The 25,146-nt window shown below is 33.6% G+C and overlaps 3 protein-coding genes across 5 annotated transcripts; 1 reads left to right on the forward strand and 2 right to left on the reverse strand.

Annotated features, from left to right (window-relative positions):
• Positions 1-28: 28 nt before the first annotated feature.
• On the reverse strand, positions 29-2,944 carry LOC112003819 (THO complex subunit 3; the record flags this gene model as incomplete). Of its 2 annotated transcripts, none has more annotated exon segments than XM_065765043.1 (7): positions 29-128; positions 215-272; positions 922-990; positions 1,190-1,305; positions 1,713-1,842; positions 2,526-2,621; positions 2,774-2,944. In XM_065765043.1, coding segments are annotated over 7 exon segments (641 nt in total), but the record flags the coding sequence as incomplete, so codon positions are not given.
• Positions 2,945-10,868: 7,924 nt separating this feature from the next.
• On the forward strand, positions 10,869-18,460 carry LOC112003822 (KH domain-containing protein At5g56140). Its single transcript, XM_024036039.2, has 7 exons — positions 10,869-11,251; positions 12,230-12,315; positions 14,705-14,850; positions 15,737-15,856; positions 15,937-16,053; positions 17,551-17,694; positions 17,808-18,460. The coding sequence occupies exons 1-7, from the start codon at positions 11,106-11,108 to the stop codon at positions 17,955-17,957; spliced, it is 909 nt and encodes a 302-aa protein (XP_023891807.1). The 5' UTR covers positions 10,869-11,105; the 3' UTR covers positions 17,958-18,460.
• Positions 18,461-20,692: 2,232 nt separating this feature from the next.
• On the reverse strand, positions 20,693-24,864 carry LOC112003816 (probable calcium-binding protein CML21). 2 transcript variants are annotated; one of them, XM_024036032.2, is made up of 5 exons: positions 24,474-24,864; positions 23,567-23,819; positions 22,798-23,000; positions 21,731-21,902; positions 20,693-21,100 (listed from the first exon to the last, which is right to left on the reverse strand). In XM_024036032.2, the coding sequence occupies exons 2-5, from the start codon at positions 23,763-23,765 to the stop codon at positions 20,982-20,984; spliced, it is 693 nt and encodes a 230-aa protein (XP_023891800.1). In that variant the 5' UTR covers positions 23,766-23,819; positions 24,474-24,864; the 3' UTR covers positions 20,693-20,981. The 2 variants fall into 2 exon arrangements, with proteins under 2 accessions (XP_023891800.1, XP_023891799.1); XM_024036031.2 differs by having other exon boundaries at positions 23,567-23,823.
• Between the last annotated feature and the right edge of the window lie 282 nt (positions 24,865-25,146).

Raw genomic sequence — 25,146 nt, forward strand, 5'->3', positions numbered from 1 at the left:
ATATATATAAGTGAGCTTTGATGCACACCTTCCCATCGGATCAATTGCTATACAATAGCAACCAGCTGTATGAGCCACAAGGGTGTCAAGTGGTCGCAGAGATGGGTATGCTAGTACTTCAACAGTACCTGAACAGAAGAATATATAATCAACAAATATTTAGACATTTTTCAGCACAGAGAAAAGGGACCACTCTCTTAGATATCAAGCTTACCATTTCCAGTTGTCAAGAAGAACATCTCCCCTGTCATGTTCCATGCAATCTCATTTACCTGGAAAAAGAAGTGGACTACTCAAGTAGCAATTGATTATGAGATAAATTATCATAAATGGAATTCAAAGACATCCCAGCAATTAGATAGTTGCATGTATATATATGGTATAGTTAACAGCTCTCCAGATAAGGTCAAATGTATTTACAACTATAGACCAGTCAGAATATTAAATTGGTGAGCTATAATGGTGTAAAGAGAGAGAGACAGAGAGGAACTCCATAGTTGGCCACCAGAAAGTCTGGCCAGATTCTGAGCACAAACCAAAATTAGATCTAATTTTTATTATACTCCACATTGTAAAGTAAAGTTGCACAATGATGTAATTTTTATGGCTTCCACAAGGTAAGGTCATGTAAACAGATTAATTACGTGACTGAGAAATGATGATTGCTAATGTGAGAAGTGGGATAAATCATGTTGAAGCATTATGCGGACTGGAGGCAAGGCCAAAAAGTGATATGACCATAACCAGATCTGGATGGCAATGTTTATAGCAAAACATATTTCAGGGTGAAAAGATATATATATATATATCTTTCAGGAAGACATTCCTAACTTTCAGTGAGACATGGCACCAGACCAAATTCACCCCCCCCCCCTCCCAACAAAAATGATATTCTAACATCAAGTTTGAAATAAATATTACCTCATAACTGAACTTGCGCTTATGCATTGGTTTAAATTTCCGAACATCCAGTATTGTCAATTCATCATCCTACAATCAGTGAGATGATACAGTAAGAAACAGCAGCTAGATACTTTCCTAATATGCCTAAAGGAAGCAGTTAACATATCCATCCAAGAACTGCTTAAGACCTGATAGTTACACAGCAACAGAACTAATAATACTCAAATTTTTCCAAGTAGAAACTTTAAATGTTAGAACAATCACAAATCTACAGAGGTCTTAGCACCTGAAACAGGACTGTAGAACATACCCTATTACCAACAGCTATGTGTGTACCATCAGGTTTGTAAGTGATGTTAATGTTCTCCCCACTGAGTTCTGTCTGCATTGAGCATTTTCCACCTGTAAAACTCAACATAAATAAATATCTGTTCTGAAAGCACTATAATAGTCATCTTTTTCAAGTTAGGTAGCCTTCCTTCAAGTAAACCATATGAGATTATCAAAGTCATCAGGAAAAAGAAAATACCAATTGTTCATGCAATTCAGATATCATGATATTCAATTAACTCTAACTTCAATCTTTCCCAAGGAGTATTTAAAAATAATAAACTATTTGTTAAGTCAAAGACATTTTTCACAATTCAAAATGCATCCTTTTCGATAAAATAGCTAGTGACTAGCTGATAAGAACATCTTTTAAGAATTATGAAGACATCAGCAATGTAATTATGAGAATTTAAAGGACTAGGAAGCTAAATTTCAGACAAGTTCAACAGAGATGCTTATGCTATAGAGCAGTAACTTACTTCGAGCGTCCCACAAACGAACAGTCTTGTCACCTGATGCAGTAGCAATTAGATCGCCATGTTTGGGATCCCAACACAGCTGATCTACACTATCAGTGTGACCCTTCAATTCAATATCCTTAACCTTACCCTGTAAAAACCATATGGAGTCATCCCCGTTATTATTTTTGTTATCATTAATTAATATAATAATAAGCAAGTATTGCCAAAGGTAAGCCCCATGAAATATGGTTTCAAAGTTAAAACCCTCTTCCACATTTCTAAAGATGAATATGGTTCCATGTCATTTAAAATCGTTCCCTGATGCAGCGTAGTGCTATAGCCTATAGGTACTACAACTTTTACTACATAGAGCTTACAAACTAATGTGTGTCACCAATCACTAAGAGGCAATTCAAATATTCATTTGTGAGGTAGTTGAAGTCCACCAATCACATTAATTGCCACGTCAATTTGTAAGCCTTATGTAGTAAAAGTTGCAGTACCTTTTAACATTTGAACCTGTAGCATCTATGCCATAATGGAAGCGGAATTCGATCACAAGTACATTATTTAATGACAAGAGATTTTACTAATTGTAACTCACTTATTAAAATCAGTTTCATTTCTTATTCGGCGGAATATGATTATAAACAAAGTAGAAACATAGATATAAATCTAACAAAAAAAACAAAGTCTTGACCATGAAATAAAGAAAACACTCCACTTCAAAAGATGCCCAATTGGATTTTTTTTTTTTTTAATTTATGGTAAATAAAATTCAAAGAAATCAAAATAAAAAGAATTTTAAAGAGGGGAAGTAGGAGTTCATACATGGCCGTGTGGCTCAATGTGCCAAAGTCGAGCGGTTTGATCGACAGAACCGGAAGCGAGCTTTGTGCCGGTGCAATTCCAAGCCACCGAATGCACCTGAAAAATATCATTCAAATCAAATCAAATCATCAATTCCTTCTTCTTCTTCTTCTTCTCTAGGGTTGCCCCAGTGAAAAAAAAAAAATTACAAAATCGGAAATTGAATATTAATGAAGAGAGAGTGAGAGAGAGAGAGAGAGAGAGAGAACCTTCTTCTTGTGACCTTGATACTCTCGGCTATGGAGGTTCTTGAATGGTACTGCTGTACTTGTTCCCTCCATCTCCTTCTCTTTCTCTTTTTCTTGCGCCACTTCCTCTTCACTCACTCAGAGCGAGACTCAGAATTTTCAATTTCAAGCTCCACCGGGTTATTATTCGGGCAACTTTAATATTGCTGGATACGATGGGTCGGGTTATAAGTTATTACCCTATTATTTTTTTTTAAATATTAAATTAAATTCAATAGTTACAATAAAAGAGGATGAACCCTTCAGCCAAATTATAATTTAACTTTTAAAAAAATAAATATTTTATAAGCATGTATATATAATTGTAAAACTGTGATACATAGTAGTAACATTATGGCATGTAAGTTATGGTAAGTAAATCATTGAGAGAGCTTTAAATCTTGAGTCTATGTACTGTAGATAGCGGTCACAACACCCTTAAGCACTGATCTAGTAAAAAGTGAGAATGTTGGTTTAAGTTTTAACTCGGTTGAAATGAGTTTGAGTTTGATAAGGTGGAGACCACCATTGTTAGTGGTGGTGGTGGTGGTACTAAGTGTGAGAGACCATAGCCCTAGCTCACCAACTTTTTTAATTTGTTGGATCAAAACTCGTACGAGAGTGTGTGTGTGTTTTTTGGTTGGGGGGGGGGGACCATGTGTACTGTCCCTCATGGTGTCGATTCAACAAATGACATCTCCCTCTTAAATTGAGGGTTTTACCCAAAAAAAAAAATTCATCATTTTTATTTATTTGATAAAAAGTACATCAATTTGAATATAACTAGGGCATTACAAGGGTTTGGTCCAATATACAATATGAGAAAAAAATTTATATGGGTTTAGTCCTAATTACATTCTAAAAACTAAAAAGTATATGTATAGGTGTTAATCTACGAACCATTGATTAAATTTGAAGCCTAATGGCTTGTTTGGATATGTTAAATCTATTTTACTCTACTTTATTCCTCTCTTTCTCCCTCAATCCAAACGGACCATAAGAGTCCATTTGGTCGGGGTAAAATGAAGAGAGGGAGAAAAGGGTGTTTGGTTGAGGGGAATGCAAGGTAGGAGAGTTTACTCTATGGGCCCACCATTTAAGTGGAAAACGTATTCTTTCCAATTGGAGAGAAAACTAGAGAGAAAAGTGAAAAGGGAGTGGGTTTGATATGAAATTACCCATCTACCCTCCTCATTATTTACTAATGTTGTTGCTTCTTTTTTTCATTTTCTTTTTTTGGTTTTGAAAATGTTATTACTATGCTATTGCTTCTTTATTTTTGTTTTGTTTTGTTTTGATTTTTTTTTTCCCAATTGTAGCAGTGCACACGTTTTGGCCCTTCTTTTTTCATATCAAATACAAAACTTTTATTATTACTAGTTTTTTTTTCCTAGATGTTTTATTAGTTGTGTTAGTTTGTTGTAATTAAAAATAATAATTTTTATAAACTATTAAAAATTTGTTTTTTTTTTTTATGTACTAGGGACACAAGAGTAAATTTATACAAACAACACTTTCTATCCTCCCACTTTTCTACTTAACCAAAAAAATGAGTTTTTCATCTCTCTACTTTTTCACTTCCTCGACCAAACATACGGAGGGAAAACTAAATATTTTTTATCCTCTTATTTTTCAACTTCCTTTCTATTTTCTATCCTCCCAACCAATCAGACCCAAGTTTCAAGGTGGGACATGACTTTGCACGCTAAAACTAGTCTTCTAAACTATGGTGCCCAATAGTCATGTCACATAATCCAAGCAATCAACAAATTATAATGTTTGAAATAGGTGCTTGCGTGCACACAGTGAAAGCCTTAAATTTCGCATGTGATCATATAAGATGAATGGAAAATTAAAGCATGATGATTGTGTGTGTACCATGTGATAATGCTTGAAAAACATGTTTGATGACCCTAGGATCTAGCATATGAGTTAGAAAATACCATCTTAAGTCTTATCTTAATCTAAGTTCATCCCTTTTCACCCATAAAAACAAAAAATCTCCAAAAGAAGCAGTAGATTTGAAACAAGAAAGTACATATTCGTTGGCCAAAGTTAATAAGTGTTTCCACACAAAAAAAAAAAGGCAAATATTAATTCACAAACGAGAAAAGGTATGGTCATAATGTCACAGAAATAGTGAAATAATAAATAATTGTTTGCATAAAAAAGGAGTGTTATTATAATTTTTTTATAATCATTAATTTGGGGAAACTAAAAGTAAAAATCTATGAGGCAAGTGATCACTAGTTCACCACCTTTTGAAGTTGAACTGAGATGTGGAAAATATATAGATGCACACAATGTCAATGAGATGGTTGTGGGTCTGAACTGATCCAGTAGATGGCTGTAGGTCTTGGTGTGAAAGTCCATCCAGTAGCCAATCTCTGAGGTTTGTTTGACTAAATTTATCTTCTCCATCTGTTCCAATAAACTCTTCAAATGTAATTCAAAAACGTAGTTATCTATCAAAACTCCTAAAGCAACATCTCAACCACTTAAGCGTGTATTAGCTAAGATATTACCATACTACAATTGATTTGCAAGTTTTGCATGTACGTACGTCTATCTCTTGCAATTTTACTAATTTATTTTATTATATATAGCAAAAGAAATCAAGATGATATAAGCTGTAGATCACTCTGCCTTGCTTTGCTTTACAAATTATTTCGTGCACAAATTGACCAATGACCGCCATGGTTGGTGTCGTTTGCAAACAGGGCAGCATCAATCAGAGTTCTTAATAACATCCAAAACTAATAGTCTATCATTGGGAACATGATTCTCTCCATTTTGTCTATTTCATAGTTAATTTTATTTTTTATTTTTTTAATAGTTTATAGACTGCCTTTAAATTAGTAAAATTTAATATGAACAATGAGATAGATCCAATCCAATCAAAATGGAGAGAATAATTTTTCTACGGTTGAAGGTGGTTATATTGGAAATTGAGAATCCCTGTTTTCATTCTTGGCACAACCTTAAATAAGGTATTTGTTGGATTAAAAATAAATAAAAATAACTCTCTCCATCTTGTTTCGTTTATACAATTTAGAAAATTCAAAAAAAAAAAAAAAGAAGATAAACTATATTTAATGTATTGCCTTTAAAATAAAAAAAAAATTTATCTAGTTTTAAAATTACTTATATTATTTCAAACCCAAATAAAATAAATGTAGAATGATGACTTTTCAATAGAGAAAAAATGTATTGATTTTTTAAAATTGCGGCTATTGATTTTTTTTTTTTTAAATGAATGATATTTTGGAAAATAAAATATGTAATAATAGACCAAAAAAAGTTAAAGAGTAACGAAAAGAGCTAAGTTTAACTAATAAACAGCAAATTACCAACAAAAAAAGTACAATAAATCTAAGATGAAATGCTTATTAAGAAACAACTATATTGCGTGTATGCATATTTTAATACAATCTCCATCACAAGAAATGAATCCCTCTCAAAATGTTACACGTAGTTAGACTATAATTGGTTTGGTTGGTCCTCATTGATGTAGTTGGCTGCACTGTGTGACCTCAAAACCTCAAACACTTGCACAAGAGATAATAATCAAACAAAGTGCATTGTCATTGGTTGGTAGTAGACTCTCTTATATATACTTAAAATTAGCAAAAGAACTCAAAAATAATAAATATTTCATGAACTAGTATGTTTATATAGAATTAAGGTATGTTCAAATTATTTGAACTTATAGCTTTCTTGCTATTCAAGTTGATTAGACATTCTCAAACATAGATTTTTAACGTGTGATCATTAAAATCAAAGAGATTATTTATTTTCAAGAGTGAGTGCTTTAAATTATCATGAAATGACCTCATTCAAAGGCTAGTCCAACTAGTTGGGAGGTTAGCTCAATTCATTATTTGACCAAACTAACCTACAATGTTGAGCCGTGCTAGCCGCATTATCTTTTCATCTACCAATCATTTTTGTAATTCTACCTTTTTATTTTTTAATTGTTGACAATCATGCTATTTTAATAAATACTAAATAGTAGCCTAATAATGTTTATTCAGCTAAATGGAGTTGAGATTCTAGTTTTTTATGAGTTGGCGAAACAATAATTTAAGAGTTTTTGTAGCTTTGAATTGTTCCCCCCTCAAAAAGAAAAAAGAAAAGCATTATTTGAATTGTAGTGATTTTTAATATGATATTGATACGCAATCCATTATTAATGAGAAGAAAATTTGTTGTCCTTGGGGTTTGGAGTAGTGACGAAGCCAAATCCAATATAATTGTAAAAAGATTAGTGGTTGGTAGCTAGCAGCATAATGGAGGAATTAGTTAGGTACTTGGTTGTTACTCCTTATGAGTATGTTCGTTCCTTCGTTCGGTTCTACCATAATTTATTTGTACAATGTTTTCTTGTCTACGCTATGGGCTTCAATCCACATGCAACAAAACTTGTTCTTTTGTTTTATCTTTTGGTCAAACCAAAAAGTTGGTCTTCGGACAAAATTAAAGTAAACACCTTATATTATTTCATATATTCTCAATTCTTTTTTTTTTCCCCCTTGAAGATTCAATATAATGCTGTGATTACAAGAAAGAATAATTTACTGGTTAAAAATACACTAACAATATCAATTTTATTTTCTCAAGTTTCAATAATGACAACTCAATCTCTGAAAATTTTAAAATATGTCAATTTAATTCTATGGTTTGTCCAACTTTAACTCCAATACCATATTCTCCCATAAAATTAAAAAAGGACATATCTCCCTTTATTAAAAATGATTAGAGCCTTAGAGGTAAGGTAATAAATTCAAAATCTACTATTAAAGTGTACGTGACACTTACCAAGCGTTCACGTATCACTTAAAAAGTTGTTATGGTCATTAATTTCAGTTTTATATCTTAATTAATAAAAATGCTTTGTTGACAATTAGAAGACAAAACTAAAAACTTTAAAATGCATCAATTTAATCCTATTGTTTGTCAATCAATTTTGTCTCGAATAACATATTTTCCCCTTAAAAAATGGGGACACTTAATCCCCCTAATAAAAAATGGTTAAAGGTAAGGTAATAAACTTGAAACCTACCAAATGTGTAAAAGACTAAAACTTACCAACAAAAACAAAAATGTTTCTATACATTTTAACCTTTAAATACATGTGATAGATAAGAAGGGTTCATGTGATAGTTAAAAATCTATCACGAATGTTAATTTCAGTTAATTCAACCAATGCATATCTTTTTTTAGCAAATAAGAGACACACAAAAATTTAAAATTATCAATTTACTTCTATTGTTTGTCAATAAAGTCTAACTCAAATAACATTTTTTTCACAATAAAAAAAAGGGGGACATATTCCCTTATAAAAAATGATTAAGGGTAAGGTAATAAATTTGAAACTTACCAAGTGTGTAAAACTTACCAACAAAAAAAAGAAAAGAAAAGAAAAAGTATATTTTTGCCTTTAAATATATGTGACAGATAAAAAAGGTTCACGTGTTAGTTAAAAAACTGTCACAAACGTTAATTTCAGTTAACTCAACTAAAACAAATCTTTTGTCGGCGAATAATAGACACAAAAAAAATTTAAATTTATTAATTTACTTTTATCGTTTGTCAATAAGCTCTATCTCAAATAAAAATTTTCTTCAAAATAAAGTGTGTAAAACTTACCAACCAAAAAAAAAAAAAAAAAAAGCTTTTGGACATTTTTCACCTTTATATGTACGGGACAAATAAAAAGAGTTCGCGTATTACTTAAAAAGTTGTTATGGTAATTAATTTTAGTTTAAAAACTTAATTAATAAAAATGTTTTGTTGACAATTAGAAGACAAAACTAAAAACTTTAAAATGTATCAATTTAATCCTATTGTTTGTCAATGAATTCTATCTCTCGAATAACATATTTTCCCCTTAAAAAATGGGGACACATAATCCCCCTAATAAAAAATGGTTAAAGGTAAGGTAATAAATTTGAAACCTACCAAATGTGTAAAAGACTAAAACTTACCAACAAAAACAAAAATGTTTCTGTACATTTTAACCTTTAAATACATGTGATAGATAAGAAGGGTTCATGTGATAGTTAAAAATCTATCACGAATGTTAATTTCAGTTAATTCAACCAACACATATCTTTTTTTAGCAAATAAGAGACACACAAAAATTTAAAATTATCAATTTACTTCTATCGTTTGTCAATAAAGTCTAACTCAAATAACATTTTTTTTCACAATAAAAAAAAGGGGGACATATCCCCTTATAAAAAATTATTAAAGGTAAGGTAATAAATTTGAAACTTACCAAGTGTGTAAAACTTACCAACAAAAAAAAGAAAAGAAAAGAAAAAGTATATTTTTGCCTTTAAATATATGTGACAGATAAAAAGGGTTCACGTGTTAGTTAAAAAACTGTCACAAACATTAATTTTAGTTAACTCAACTAAAACAAATCTTTTGTCGGCGAATAATAGACACAAAAAAAATTAAATTTATTAATTTACTTTTATCATTTGTCAATAAGCTCTATCTCAAATAAAAATTTTCTTAAAAAAAAAAAGTTTTTTCACTATAACAAATGGTTAAAGGTAAGGTAATAAATTTGAAACATACCAAGTATGTAAAACTTATCAACAAAAACAAAAATGCTTCCATACATTTTTACCTTTAAATATATGTGACAAATAAAAAGGGTTCACACGTTAATTAAAAAGTTGTCACGAATGTTAATTTTAGTTAACTCAATTAATACAATTCTTTTGTCGGCAAATAAAAGACACAAAAAAAAAATTAAAATTATCAATTTACTTTTGTCGTTTGTCAATAAACTCTAACTCAAATAACATTTTTCTTTTAAACAAAACATGTTTTTCCCTATTAAAAAAAGGGGACCCATCACCTTATAAAAAAATGGTTAAAGGCAAGGTAATAAATTTGAAACATACCAAGTGTGTAAAACTTACCAACAAAAAAAGAAAAGAAAAGAAAAAGTATATTTTTGCCTTTAAATATATGTGACAGATAAAAAAGGTTCACGTGTTAGTTAAAAAACTATCACAAACGTTAATTTCAGTTAACTCAACTAAAACAAATCTTTTGTTGGCGAATAATAGACACAAAAAAGTTTAAATTTATTAATTTACTTTTATCATTTGTCAATAAGCTCTATCTCAAATAAAAATTTTCTTAAAAAAAAACAAGTTTTTTAACTATAACAAATGGTTAAAGGTAAGGTAATAAGTTTGAAACATACCAAGTATGTAAAACTTATCAACAAAAAAAAAAAATGCTTCCATTCATTTGTACCTTTAAATATATGTGATAGATAAAAAGGGTTCACATGTTAGTTAAAAAGTTGTCACGAATGTTAATTTTAGTTAACTCAATTAATACAATTCTTTTGTCGGCAAATAAAAGACACAAAAAAAAAATTAAAATTATCAATTTACTTTTGTCGTTTGTCAATAAACTCTAACTAAAATAACATTTTTCTTTTAAACAAAACATGTTTTTCCCTATTAAAAAAAAAGGGACACATCCCCTTATAAAAAATGGTTAAAGGTAAGGTAATAATTTGAAACATACCAAGTGTGTAAAACTTACCAACAAAAGCAAAAATGCTACCGTATATTTTTCACCTTTAAATAAACGTGACAGATAAAAATAGTTCACATGTTAGTTAAAAAGTTGATATAGGTATTAGTTTTAGTTAACTCAACAAATAAAAAATATTTGTTGGCAAATAAGAGACACGTGATCAAATCCCATACACAAAAAAAAAAAAAAAAAGAAGAAGAAGAAGAAGAAACACATGAGTAATTTTGCTCGAGAGTAAAGTGCAAAATTCATTTTTCAAACCATAAATCCAAATTCTTGTATTTATATATATATATATATATAGAAAAACACATGGTATAAGTGTATAACCATATAATAAAAATAAATAGAATTAAAAAGTTATTAAAAAACTTTAAAGAGAGCATAATAATTAATAAAGAAAAAGTAGGGAAAAATAAATAAAATGCCAAAATAGGGTGTGGACCTAAAAAATAATAAAGGAGGAGCATTAAACACAAGAAATGTTAGGGCAGTGAAAGAGCAATATAAATATGAACAAGGCACCGACGCATAGCCACACAGAGAGTCTGGTCGGGACCTTCCCACCAGTCCAGAGACAGAGAACCACACACACAACCATACGCAAGACTCAGAGTCAGAGACCCTAAAACCGCTCTTTTCCACAGCGTCTTTACTGTTTACTTAACTGTGGGTTGAAACCGCGGGGATCTGTTGATAAAGTGTTGATACTACTACTACAACCAACAAACCGAAGAAAGAAATGGCGTCTTCTGTTGGCGGAGCAGCTAGGTACATGGCGTACTCTCCGTCTCCGTCTGCTCCTCCTTCTCCTCACCTCTCCGGCCTCCGTTCCGCCGCTGCCGCTGCCGCCGCTTCCTCCGCCGCTGCACTCCTCGACCAAGAAAAGTACCACTCCCTCGATCTCACTCTCTATTTGACTTTTCGGTCCGATCGCTTATTTATTTATTTCCTGCTTAGTCTCTCACTGTTTGTGATTTACTGTGAATTACTTCTACTTCGATTTTTAGCTTAAGTGCTTAGTTAGCTTTGGTTCTTATGAATCGGATTTTGATATATATATTTTTTAACATGTGATCTAAATCGGGATTTGAGTTTATTAGAGCAATATCACTTTGGTTTAAGTGCTCTTTGCTCAGTTTCACGAAATGAGATTTACTTTGAATTAGTTAATAGTTTGAGTAGCTTAATTTTTTTTTACTTTAAATTACAAAAAAAAAAAATTGGTTCATATAATTCAGATTTTGGTTTCTATTTGATCTAAATCGGATCTGATTATGTTTGTGAAGTTAATCTATGCTCACATTATTGATTTGTGTGTTTATCTCTCAATAATTGCGATTTACTGTAAATTAGTTATTATAGTTTGATTAGCTTAGTTTCTTTCTTTAAATAACAGCAACAAAAAAGTTTCATTTGGATCAGATTTCGGTTTTTATTTGATCTAAATCGGATCGATTTTTGTTTGTTTGTTTGTGAAGTCAATCTGAGCTTACATTATTGATTTTTTGTCTTTATTGTACTCCTTGCTTAGTTTCACTAACTGTGAATTAGTTAAAGCTTGATTAGTGTTATTTTATATATATATAAATGTGTTTATAAATGGTTTCCTATTAATTGCTGTGATTCAAGGTTTGGTTTTTGTTTGATCTGCATCAGATTGATTCTATTATTTGTTTTGCATTTTTCTTATTTTGCGTGTGAAGTCTACGGCGTGATGTCAGTTTATTTATCAGTACATTATTGTGCCATTTATGGTTGATTGGTGATCCTTGTAAGTAGTGTCATGACATTGATGCATCTGTGTGAATTCTGATCTGTAATTTGATCTTTGACTTTGACTGGTTTCGGATTTTTCGGTGACAGGTATCTCACTGAGTTATTAGCGGAGCGTCATAAGCTTAGTCCATTTATGCCCGTGCTTCCCAATTGCTATCGCTTGATAAACCAAGGTAAGTTTTGCATTTACAAATTACTGTAGCTTAATATGTATCTTGCCATATCTGGTTATGTGTGATATAAATGGAAACAAAATGTTATTCGGCCTGTAAAAGAGTAGAATTGATGACTAGGAATTCAACTAATTGACAGCACACTTTTGAGTTATGTCTAATCATAGATCAACGACTTACCAATGGAGACAACATGATTAATTTTAACGAACTTTTAAAGCACACATAAATGGTGTAGATGCTGAAGCATGGCCAGATCAGTCCCCCTTTTTGGATTGATGCGTAACCTATTTATGGACCAAAAGTTGTAGAAATTCAGTAGTATTATAAATCAACCAACATAAATGACTAGCTTCATCCTAGAGATAAATGGTTAAAACCAAAATTGCCGAATTTCATTTTGTCTTTATTCATGTGTGTTTGGGATAGAAGAATGACTAGTCATAAATTAGCAGAATTTGAAGTTATTGATTGGTGATTATATTTTATATTATGCTGGCATACGGCAGTTAGAGGATCGTGACATGCATCAATCAACTTTGTCTTATTGATATGTAAAGGTAGGCTACTTCATTTGTATAATATTGGGAAGTCACGTCACCTTCTTTGATAACCTCATTAAAATGGTTAGAAATTAACTCTCTTGATTCAGATCATAGTATTCCTTCCTTTCAATTGTCTGTGGACTCGCAAGTACTTAGCATGGGTGGATATAAGTAGTTTAGGGTGATTAGTGCATTGCAGATTGGAAATTGTCATCAATATCTCCGACTCTACAATATGTTGGTGTATGCCATAATGAAGACTGTGAACATTAATTTATTGATTAATTTAAGGCTCAAAGGGTTGTTATTAGAAATTATGCTTAGTATTAGGTATCTAATAGGACCAAGTAGAGGAACTTCTGTGATTTATGGCTTTGTAGTGTATATGGACAAAAGAAATCCAAATTAGGGTGATTTGAGCCTCATTGTATGACTAATTCACTTTTATGCTAATAAAAAAAAAGGTTAAGAAGATTTATGATATGATATAAGTGATTTAAGTATTTAACTAATATGAGGTGTTCCTTCCTTTTGAATCTGTAGTAATAAGCTCAATACTAGAAAATGGGGATAGGCTGATGACTTTTAGTTCAAATGGCACCTCTCTCCTTGTGGCTCTGGTTTGACAATGGAGGTTTATGAATCCTTCTACTTCAAATTACATTATAGTTACATAAGATGTTCATGGGAATAAATTTTGAATATCAGTCTCTGCAATTGTCATTAGATGCAAATTTAGTATCTTGTGCCTGGCTAGGGTTACTTTAGGATGTGCGGAAAATTAGTACATATCCACCAACATCTTTGAGGAATTAAGAATTCATTTTCTCCTTTAGTGGGACGATAGAGTTGAATTGGTATTAGGTTAAGGTTGAAAATTTCAACTAGACAGTTCAAACTTATTTCCCCTTGTCTGGGTTACCCCAACTTCAAAAAATTTTATAAGCTGAGAATATTTGTTAACCGCCTAGCAGCATGGAGGAGGGGCTATTGTACACACTGGGATGGTAGTCTAGACTTAAAACCTAGTAAAAGTTGTGAAATCTATCTAGAAATTTACCTAAAAAAAATCTTTATAGTTTGTAATACAAGATTCAAGAGAGCACTTTAGGTTGGTCTTTAAAGCCTTGTTCCCAAAAAAAAAAAAAAAGCCTAGTGCACGTTGAGGTCTGGGTAATTTGGTTTCCTATGGTTGGGGGATATTTCTCTAACAACTATATGGTCTGTCAGACACTGTAGCTGAAATATTTGTTTTCTATGTTCAAGTGCTAGGGACTCCATTATGGCAACTAGATCACATTTAGCTCAGGATTCCACCTTTCCATGCTTAGGGATGATCATGGTAGCAGTTTCAGTAAATATGTATTCTTCTGGGGCTTTCTTCACCTGTATGACTATGGATTCTCATGTATGAGTCGTGACTTCTATAGTTTATGCAGTCTAATCTCTAAAATAGTTTTTGCAGATGCCTGACAACGTTCATTTATACCACCAATGAGTTCTAGCTCAAATGACACCTCTTTTACCTATAAGACAAGGTTGGAGGGTGAGGCATGGGTTCGAACCAAGACTCACTGCATGTGTTTGTGTAACTTACCAATCAAAAGACAATGTTCATTTATATCTGACTTTGCTTTAGTATAACGAGATGTATTAAACTTCATTTTCCTTCTTATTCTTAGAGTGCATTCTTTATAAGATTAAATTTATTTCATGGGGAAACGCATTAATTTTAACTGACTTAGAAAAATCCGTGTTGTCTGTCCATTTTGTGGTGACTGCTAACTTTTTAACAAATGCTGACCGGTACATCTTATTCTTGAAAATTGACATTTTTGGAGCAGAAATATTGCGTGTAACCACACTGTTGGGGAATGCATCAGTTTTAGGTCAAAGTGGGCTTGAACATGCTAGCCCCCTGGCTTCTGGAGGAATATTTTCGAATGGAGGTGCTGATGTGAACGGATGGGCATCACGGTTCCAATCAGAAGTACGGATACTAACCATTAACATAACCTTTTTTTCCATCTAATTTTACTGTTTTTGTAGAAGTATTACTGACGCGATCATTTCATTTCGTACTGACTTATGACATTTATTTGAGTGCTTGTAGATTATGCCACTTTTTGACAGGTGGTTGAAGCTAACATCCTCAAGCAATGTAAAATAGATTTTAGCTTACCATCCTGTTCCAGAAACCTAATAAGATGGTTCTCCATCTCTTCCTTATATTGTTGCGAAGGCTCCTATACTTGAAATATTTGTTAATTTCACTTCTAATGTTAGACTGCAGTTCCTGCTATTATGGATGTCCTATATGCAGAGCATTGAGCAAGACATTTCCTATTTATATGAGTTTTGAGACTCTGGGAATCGTAAATTTCTCCTGTAGAAAGCTGACTGCTGACCATTCAGTTAATGAATATTGTTATTCAGTTTTCCTTATGAGGGTGCTATCTTGTGATATTAATTGACTGGTTTGGGAATTCAAGAATTTACTGATCTAAAATGTTGCTGAAACAGCTGGTCTATCTGACTTTATCTGATGCAAGAAACTGCAACTGTTGAGGCTCCTATTAGTTGTTGAATATGATCATTTAATTCCCATGCTCTATACTTTTAGATTTAGGGCCCTTGAAGTTCATAGTCTTCTCTGATATAATTGAATATTAGCACATGCTTTAGTTGTTCTATTGCTAAATTTGGCTATAGCATTGTTTATTAGACCTTTGTGTGGTTTTTGGTTTAAAATATTTTCTTAGAGCTGCTTCCAAGACATTTTACATATTTATACTCTTATGCATATGCCATGTGAAGCAGGACAGTTCTATTTATCTATTACTAAGTTTTAATGAATCCGGAATAATAATGTGCAGATGTCGGGTTTGATACAGCCTTCATCAGCACAAAACTGGCTGAGTTCTCAATGCAGCTCATCTGGTCTTATTGTCAAAAGAACCCTCAGAGTGGATATCCCTGTTGAAAAATATCCTAATGTGTGTATAAACTTCTCTCCCCTGTGTGTTTGCTCATGATTTTTCTTTTCAGTGGTATTTGATGTTGATTTTTTTTACAGTATAACTTTGTTGGGCGTCTCCTTGGTCCTAGGGGGAACTCTCTCAAGAGGGTGGAAGCAAGTACAGAGTGTCGTGTTCTGATCAGAGGCCGTGGTAGCATTAAGGATCCAACTAGGGTAATAATGAGATTCTCTTCTACTGATGATTGTGTTTACTGAAACTTATATTTTCACCAGTAAATGAGGAACTCTTTAAAGTGTTTCATATCATATATCTAGTAAAGTGTGGATGGATGAAGTGAATCGGATTGGAATAATCTCAGGAATAAGTTCCATGAGAAATTTGGAAATTGCACAAGTGCCCTTTCTATTTTTCTACACTTCATGCTGGAATCTTGGTGATTATTTATGAATGTGCATTTATTCCAATCTGTATGTAAATACACATATATAGACATCGAGCTTTGGCACCAGTAGCTAAGAATAGGGTGGATAGTGAGATCATGATTTTTAGACTTCTAAACCCAATGGAGACACACACACACACACATTGCATTGCACAAAATAGAATTTATATAATGCCTTGCATTACACAAAGTGTGCAGTGGAACTATCTTGGATGCCACAATGTTCAATATGAATTTATTAACCACCCCCTCCCCCAACCCAAAATTTTGAAGTATAATTAATGATCTCTTTAGTAGGTAATTTGAGCATCTCTCATTGCATCAGTAAATAGTTGGAGAGAGCTACATGAATTTAATACAATAAAAAGAGCAAAGGCCATTCACCCTTTGGCCTTTTCTAGCACAAAGGGATTAGGGAACCTTGGCTTTCATGTTGTCTGTTGTTTGTTAATTGAAAAGCTTTCTCTTTTTGGAGAGAGGTGCTAATAAGAATCTTTGCTAGTTGCTTTTGATTGTTTGGGTTATGTGGACTAATATGGAATGCCTTCGTGACTTTCTTCCAGTTCTCATGTGAAAGTAAATGTGTCAAATCAGACTTGAAACAAACTTTTTAGAAACTTTAAGATCATTCATTTTTCACCTTCCCTTTCTAGAAGCTTCTTGTCACTGCATATAAGAGAAAACTGTTGGGACACTTCTCTGCTATATGAGGCTTTTTTCCACAGAGGCTTCTATTTCTTAGTGCCTGTTTGTAATGGCTTATTAGTTAGCTTTTTGGGGTACATCTTTTTAAAGCGTTGTTTTTTTTTTTCCTAGGCGTACTTTATTAAAAACACCACTTATTAGAAGGGGCTTCACTTTTAAAACTAAGCTGCCTAAATAAACTATCCTAAATGGACACATATAGTTGCTAAAGTGCTTGTTTTTTGTGGCACTTGACAATATTTCAAGTGAAATTACAATTTATTATCTTAATCATTTCATTTATGCATAATTGCAATTATTTTCTTTGCAGAAAACTGCCTATCCAAAAAGCGTACGTGCTTTTTATATAACTGGATTTTGATTCCCTCTAATAGCCATAGCGTTACCCTTTCAAATATCCTTTGTTGGCACACTTGCCCATTTTTTCGATCAATCTCTAGCAATATATCTGCCTGAGCTTAGGCTGTTAATGCCGTATCACCACTTGAGATCTGATTCCTGCTTTTCACATGTATTGTGAGAATATCAAAATATTGATTGCTGTGTTGCTTCTGTTTTAAAGGAAGAGATGATGAGGGGAAAACCAGGGTATGAGCATTTGAATGAACCTCTCCATATTTTAGTTGAGGCAGAACTACCAGTTGAAATAATCGATGCTCGACTAATGCAAGCACGGGAGATACTTGAAGACTTACTGAAGCCTGTGGTAAGTTTTCCTTCTGCTCCTCTTGTAAATCCTATTCATTCGTGTTGAAATTAATTTTGCCTTATTTGGATTAATCTGGGCTTATATAGTTCTTTCTATTTTTCCTTATTTAGGATGAAACTCATGATTTCTACAAGAAACAGCAGCTACGAGAGCTAGCAATGATCAACGGTACACTTCGTGAGGAGGGTTCTCCTATGTCTGGTTCAGTTTCCCCCTTCCACAACAGCCTCGGTATGAAGAGGGCAAAGACCAGGGGCTAATGAATCCCCCATTCTTAAAAGGCTTTTGGAGCTAGTGTGTTAGTTTCTGCAAGTAAACAGCAATTCCCATGCTGTAGGTGTTGCCGTCCCAGCCAATGCCTCCAACTGCCATCGGGGCACTGGCACTACTGTGTGCCAGTTCTAACTTGTTTCTATATCAAGTGTGTTTCTCTTCTGTTAGGTGGAGGCTTAGACACAGTGTTACTTAGTAAAGGACTACATTAAGTACTGGGTTTATGCTTGTGTGTGTTGCGTTTAGGTTGTTTGGTTGGGGCATTTCCCCTCCAAAGCTGTCTTTATGTTATTAGGTTATAATATAAGTTTGTGATGGCGATTTTGTTTATGGTAATGGGGGATATCTATTGGGGAAGTGAAGGTATGGTTTGTATACAAGTGAGGCAAAAAAACAATGATCTATCTTGTTGCGTGTGGTCTGGGTTGGAATGTTTTTGTATTTATCAAGTGTAGTGCTTAGATTTGATCATAAAGCATTTTTTGATGTCTGCCATAGCTTTTCCTCCATTTTAATGCAATCTTGCAGCATCAACTCTTTAAGAATTGTCAGACCGATGCATTGCTGTTTCTTGCTTGTTTAATGAATGTCTTAAAGAGTCTAATTTATGGAATTAGATGCATTATTTGGTATTAGTTATTCAAGGAAAACGTGTTTAGTTTGCAACGAAGATTAACTGGTGATCATGCTCGCTCTTTTGGCTGGTACCTGATAGTTTGTAGAAACAACTATTGTACCTTTTTAGCCCCGATTGTCAGTGGTGTTCGGCTTGTGGTCCAGGGGAAGGGGCAAGATATGGGATCCACAGCCAGTGATTCCATTATGTCATCCCAACAAGACTTGTCACATTATTTACTATTTGTGGTCCTAGACTTTTTCGTCGACTTGTCACATTATTTACTATTCAAAGATGTTTTGGATGCCAAAATTTTTGTCAAGGATTTAATTCTCCTCTCCGGAATGGGTTATAAGGTAGGGCCTACACAATAAATGGTGTGAAGTCTCAAATAAGCAAAGACCATATATTTGAATGTCAAAACAGAGAACTTGATTGTGTTATTAGAAATGTTTTGTTTATCTTAATTAATTTTTGAGATTTACTAAGTGAAAAAGAGACAAATAATATATATATATATATATATATATAATTAAAAGTGGCTTATTTACTTTATTGATATAGCATCCTTAGAGCATTTGCAGCAGTGGTGGTATAAAGCAATAATGCTATTTTAGCTCTACATTCATTAAAATGGTGCTCCAGCAGTGGAGCTAAAGCAAAAAAATATAGATGATTCGCTACAGTGCACATCTAAAAATAGATGTGCACTGTAGCTCACATCTAAAAAAAAAATGTTATTTTATTTTGTGTTCACACTAGGATTAGAATATTTTATTTATTTTTTCTTTCTTCTCCTTCCCCATTTCAACCCAATGCTCCTCTCCTCCTTTGCCATTTTTTTTTCTTTTTCCTCCTTCCTCCACTTGCCGCCGACCCAAGCGCCTGCCCAACGCCGATCGCCTCAGACCCAAGCGCCGATCGCCTCAGACCTAAGCGCCGATCGCCTCAGACCCAAGCGCCAACTCAAGCCCCTGCCCAGTGCCGATTGCCTCAGACCCAAGCGCCGACCCAGCGCTGATCGCCTCAGACCCAAGCGCCGCCCAGTAGCGATCGCCTCAGACCCAAGCGTCGACCCAGCGCCGATCGCCTCAAACCCACGCCGCCGATCGCCTCCGGCCTCGTGGATCAAAGTGGCTTCCCTCACCTCCACTCCATTGCTGGGTCGTGGTTGTGCTCCGGTGTGCGTTGGCTGTGGCTGATGGTAGAGTGGGTTTGTTTTGTGGTGCTGTGAGTTTTTTTTTTTTTCCTGCTGTGGACTGGTGGTGGTGGTTGTGGGTGTGGCTGATGGTAGAGTGGGTTTGTTTTGTGGTGCTGTGTTGGCGTGGTTATGCCGTGTTTTGTGGTGCTATGGGTTTTTTTTTTTTTTTTCCCTGCTGTGGTGGTGGTGGTGGGTGTGGCTGTGGTTGATGGTAGAGCGATTGTGGTTGGTCGTGTGGTTGTTTTTTTGGGTAAGAGGATATATTATTTTATTGGAGTAGTTATATTATTTTATTGTGATGTATATATTATTTTATTGTGTTAAAAGTTAAAATAGATTCACTGCTGCAGCATGTGTGTAACTAAAATAGATAAAGTGACTTTTTGTGTAGCTAAATAGCTAAAATTTTGCCTTTACTGCTGTGAATGCTCTTATATGCTAGGAAAATTACGGAAGTATATTGTATTGAAAAAAAAGGCCTTAAGGCAGCTTATCATATCTAAGAAGATACAAAAATTTCACGGACGATTAACCGATGCTGCCATTTTTCCAACATTCTTCTGTAATTTTGACAATGGTTGGTGATTTTTAAAATTTTATAATAGCAATTTCATGAAACTTTTAGAAATTTATTTGATGAAAAAATATTAAAGATTGTTTGCTCCCTTGATTAATATCAGGTTTAAAGAATATAAATGAATGTGATAGGAACAAAAATCCTTACCTGCTAAGTCAATGCACGAACATGTATTGTAAGGGAAAAAAAAGGATGTGCTACTTTATAAATGGTGAAGCACGTTGGTCAATAAGTAAATTGTGTTATAACTTATAAGAGGAGGCAAATCCACTGTGTGACTCACCCCCCACCCCCAAAAAAAAAGAAAAGAAAATTTCTGGTCACAATATTAAAAAAATAATAAAAATAAAACTTCCATTCACTAGCTCTCCTTCATGCATGACTGCAGGAAATCGTTTCAAATTCATCCTGAAGCAGATAACAGTTGCATGGAGTTCTATACCTGACTATATACATTCCAAATTCAAGGAAGTAATGGAGATTTAATTATACATGTTTATATCAACATGGCAATTATTGGAAAAACAAACATGAAGGAACTTCGAAAGCCTGAGAAGCTTCAATACCAGGCATCATAATCAGCAATGTATGGAGAGACTCAAAAGATATTGATCAATTCAGACCTTCTCTCCGCCTTCTTCCTCGTCCTCATTGTCATCAATTCCAACCCAACCAGTGAATGCAAAAAGAAATTCTTTGAAGTTCACCATTCCATTTTTATCCCAATCCATCTCTTCTGCGAAAGTAAAACAAACTCATTGACTTAAATTTATCATGAGGGTCATTAGTTTGCATCAGAGTGGCTAAATCACATCCAGTGAATGCATAGTAGGTTCATACATGCTTCAAAACATGTTTAACCTCTAATCACTTGATGGGAAATGCAAATCTATATGGATGCAACGCATCATTGTTAACATGTAATGTCAGACTCAAGAACATTCAGGTTCCGCTGTTCATTGAACTGTGAGTTTCTCTATGAAAATCATCTACATTACAGCATTACTACAGATCAAGACAACAGGTGGACATTAATATTGAAAAATAATGCGTGCTATTTAAGGTAAACCCCAAGAAGCCTATACGCCATCTTCATCAATATAGATATCTATGAGACCTAGGGAATTAAGATTTCCAGGCACTACAAATCAATATGAAGCCAATTTCGAAATTCTTTAGAAAGAAAAAAACACTTATTCAATCTAGTTTGACCATCCAATGTGGCACCGCAAAACCATCTGTTAGTGATGCAGGTTTCCTTCATGTAAAATGCTTGCACATTAGCATGCCTTATAACATATTAAGCATATGAATCTCTTTACTTCATGTGTACAAGTTTAGGCACAAGGAGAGAGAGAGAGAATACCAAATCTTTTCATGGCTATTTGTCCCGAACCTTCCCCTGATGTAGTTTCATTAATGGCTTGGACCATCTCACTCTTACTGACATAACCATCCTTGTTCTTGTCCAAGAAGACGAATGCATCTACCAATGTTTCAAATGTGGCCTCCAGATCGGGCATTCCCACCCGTTCTTTCTAGCAATGTCAAGGAATACAAGAAGAAGAAGAGGAAAGAAATACAGGAAAACATTTATTTCCTCATGATGGCAAGATGATAATCTTATAATCTGCTCCTTTTACATGACTCACATTTTTCAATCATCACTCAACTGACACACAGCATTGATTTGAGTTTTCAAGGAGATTATCAAGAAAAAGTCACTCTACAGACAGTCTTTGGTGATTCTTCAAAATTGGTAGAAGGATTAAATTAACCCCTCCAAAAGCCCACCCCAAACAGAACACTTTGACCTCCAAGGTAATTAGGAACTTATAAGCACATTTTCTTAGCAAAAAATATATCTTTATAAAGATGGGACCAACTAGAACAAATATACATGTATGTTTACTTCATCAGGAGAAAGATAGAGGCATACTGCTGAAAAATTCAGGACATCACATACCATGAATGTATAGCCCTTTATTTCAAATTGATAAATTATCTGTTCAATGCAAAGAGACCTATAATCTAGTAACAGGAAACAGGAAAGTGTATGTATCTGCTAATAGAATAATATAGTACAATAACAACAACCTAGCCTTAGTTCCAGAATTTTGGGGTTGGGCATGGATCCCAACGAGCTAGTCAAGGTCGGCCACATGTATTCTTTTCCACTGTTCTATTCTATCTAAAGTTACACACTCTCTTATATCTCCTTAATTTACATGTCCATTTTCACTGTTTCTACAATTGTAAAAAATATAGTAAGGCAGAAGGCAGAACGCATATGAAATATGACACCCTTCTCTAAATGATAGAAGATATTAGGCTTTTATCTGCCAAACATCTATTATTTATAGGCTTCATGTTTCAGCTGTCATGTAAAAGGAAATTTAAAAGAAACCGTACATTTAAAAGATTTCAGGATACAGCACGAAGGGTAGCCGCATCATCTTTGAGAAGATAGACAAGACAGAGAAGTACAATGAACTCATTGAAATCTATTCCCTTGTCCTCATTAATATCACATGCCTGAAAGAGATCATTGATTTCCTCTTCTGTACATGAAATTTCCAGCTTATGGAAACTTTTTTTCAACTCCTCATAATCAATTGCACCATTTGAATCCTCATCTACAATTAAAATAATGAAAACACACGTCTAAGTAGCTATTAAATAAATAAATAAATAAATAATATATATATACACATATAAGAGTAACATGTGTACGCGTGTGAGCAAATCATACAAAAAAACAAGAAAGGCATTCTTCGTAGCAATTATAAGGGGAAAAAAATGTAGGAGTAGATGGTTTTGCGTGTTGCTGTGTATGTTTTCAGAAAAAGTAACACTTGGGCACCATCAGGATATAGGGGCTACCAAATAAATTTAAGTTCAGTACTAGAAAATAAATACATATTTCTACAAACTAGTTTTCTATGGTAAAACTCAAAAAGAATGATCCCCAACCCTAAAAAGAGTCAGATGTAAGATGGTCAGTTATATATGGTTAATTTATAAGCTGTTTCATTCAGCCTCTAACATATTACATATCTATCCAAACAAGACATTAATGCATAACTTTTTATTTCATTGATACAGTTTGACAACATTTACTTTATGGTCATGAATTTTGGGTTGCAAATAGAAATTATCTGCTGCTAATGTTCAGCAAGCAAATGAACAGAAGTTTACCTACCAAATTGCTTAAAAATAACTTTGCAATTTCTTAAGCTCTCATCAATTTTTGGGAATTTCAAGATTATGCTGTTGAATGACTTCATGGAAGTTCCAGCAGCCGCCTTACGCTTCATAGCTTCAACCGTTTTGGCTTCAAGCTTTGTTTCAGGTATTGAGACCTTTTTTGGTGATTCACTCTTTCCCACTTTATTTCCCATTGTCAGCTAACTAGACCAAATGGGATGCAGGAAACAAGCTAAAAGTATGTGCCACTGCCTACCCACACCAGAGAAAACAAAAGTGAGAAAATATTTGGGTAATTGCAGCACAAGACGAATCAATTGTGAAACATACAGATAAATTAATTCAGTCTATAAACATGTTAATAACTGTTCAAACAGATGAACCAAATATCCAACAAATGGCAAGATTCATAAGCACTGGTATGATCCCAAACTCATTAGATTGTGTTCACTACCAAATTCATATATTTCGTTTAATTGCTTCTGAAACACACATATTCACCAACTATAAGACATGGCAATATGTGAATGGACAGTGAATCTTATAGATGTTGCAATACAACAGAGTACATTTTACATCCTGATGAAATGACTCTACCAGTTGATTGATCTTTATCTTCGTTGACTAACCAATGAATTTGAAACACAACCCTCCACACTGAAATCCTTGTTGATGTAGGAAAGCCTAAATTAGCTTTAATATTTCTTGGCCTTATATGACATGCAGGGAAAAAAAAAATTTCCAACAATAAAGCTCACGTCACACAATTCATAAACTTGTCATAACTATGGTTTGGCAATTCCAATGCTTGAAAGTTCCAAAATTGAAAAAGAGAGAGGAAAAAAAAAAAAAGCATAAGAAAGAAAGAGATATAAAGTGTAGCAAGCCAAATAACCAAGTACCTTTCCAGCTCCTCTTACAGATAATAAGATCAGAAGCAGCAACAGGAATCAAGAACCCAAAAATATGTCACTATGGAAATGGCTTCTATTGCAACCTGTAAGAAAAATGAAAGCACCCAACCAAACAAAGAAAACAGAAAAGGACCCAGAAAAGAAAAAGACAGAAAGAGGCAGAAACAAGAGGTGCAGTTTGTTGAAAAGCTAGTTTCTACACAAGGAGGTTGCAAAGGTTTGTGAAAGATCTAAGACAAAGTTGAGGATATGAGAAGTGGGGGGTTTTGGTTTGTTAACTCAGTTTTGAGGGGGACCCTTTCATGTCTTATTGGAGTTTTGAATCTTTTGATCCAATATTTGTGCTCCACCCACCACGTATTGTCGTGCTTCACCATCTAATTCTATATCTAAGGCGCTTTCTCACACTTACAACCTTCGCTGACTTTCAATACACGTACAAAAACAGAGCAGATCAACAAAAATAAATTAATAAATAAAAAGAAGTTCAGAATATATAATGACGATATGCTTTTTGGGTATTGAAAATTGAAGAATGAAAATAATTTTTAATGAGATTGTGAGGTCCAACTTCTCATGCAGTAGTCTAGATATTGTAGCAACAAATATTTATTAGTGTGGCAACACTTTATGCAAGTTCATGCACACCAAAATGTTATCT

This window comes from Quercus suber, unplaced genomic scaffold (genome assembly GCF_002906115.3).
Source record: "Quercus suber isolate HL8 unplaced genomic scaffold, Cork oak 2.0 scaffold_602, whole genome shotgun sequence".
NCBI classification, from domain to species: Eukaryota; Viridiplantae; Streptophyta; class Magnoliopsida; order Fagales; family Fagaceae; genus Quercus; species Quercus suber.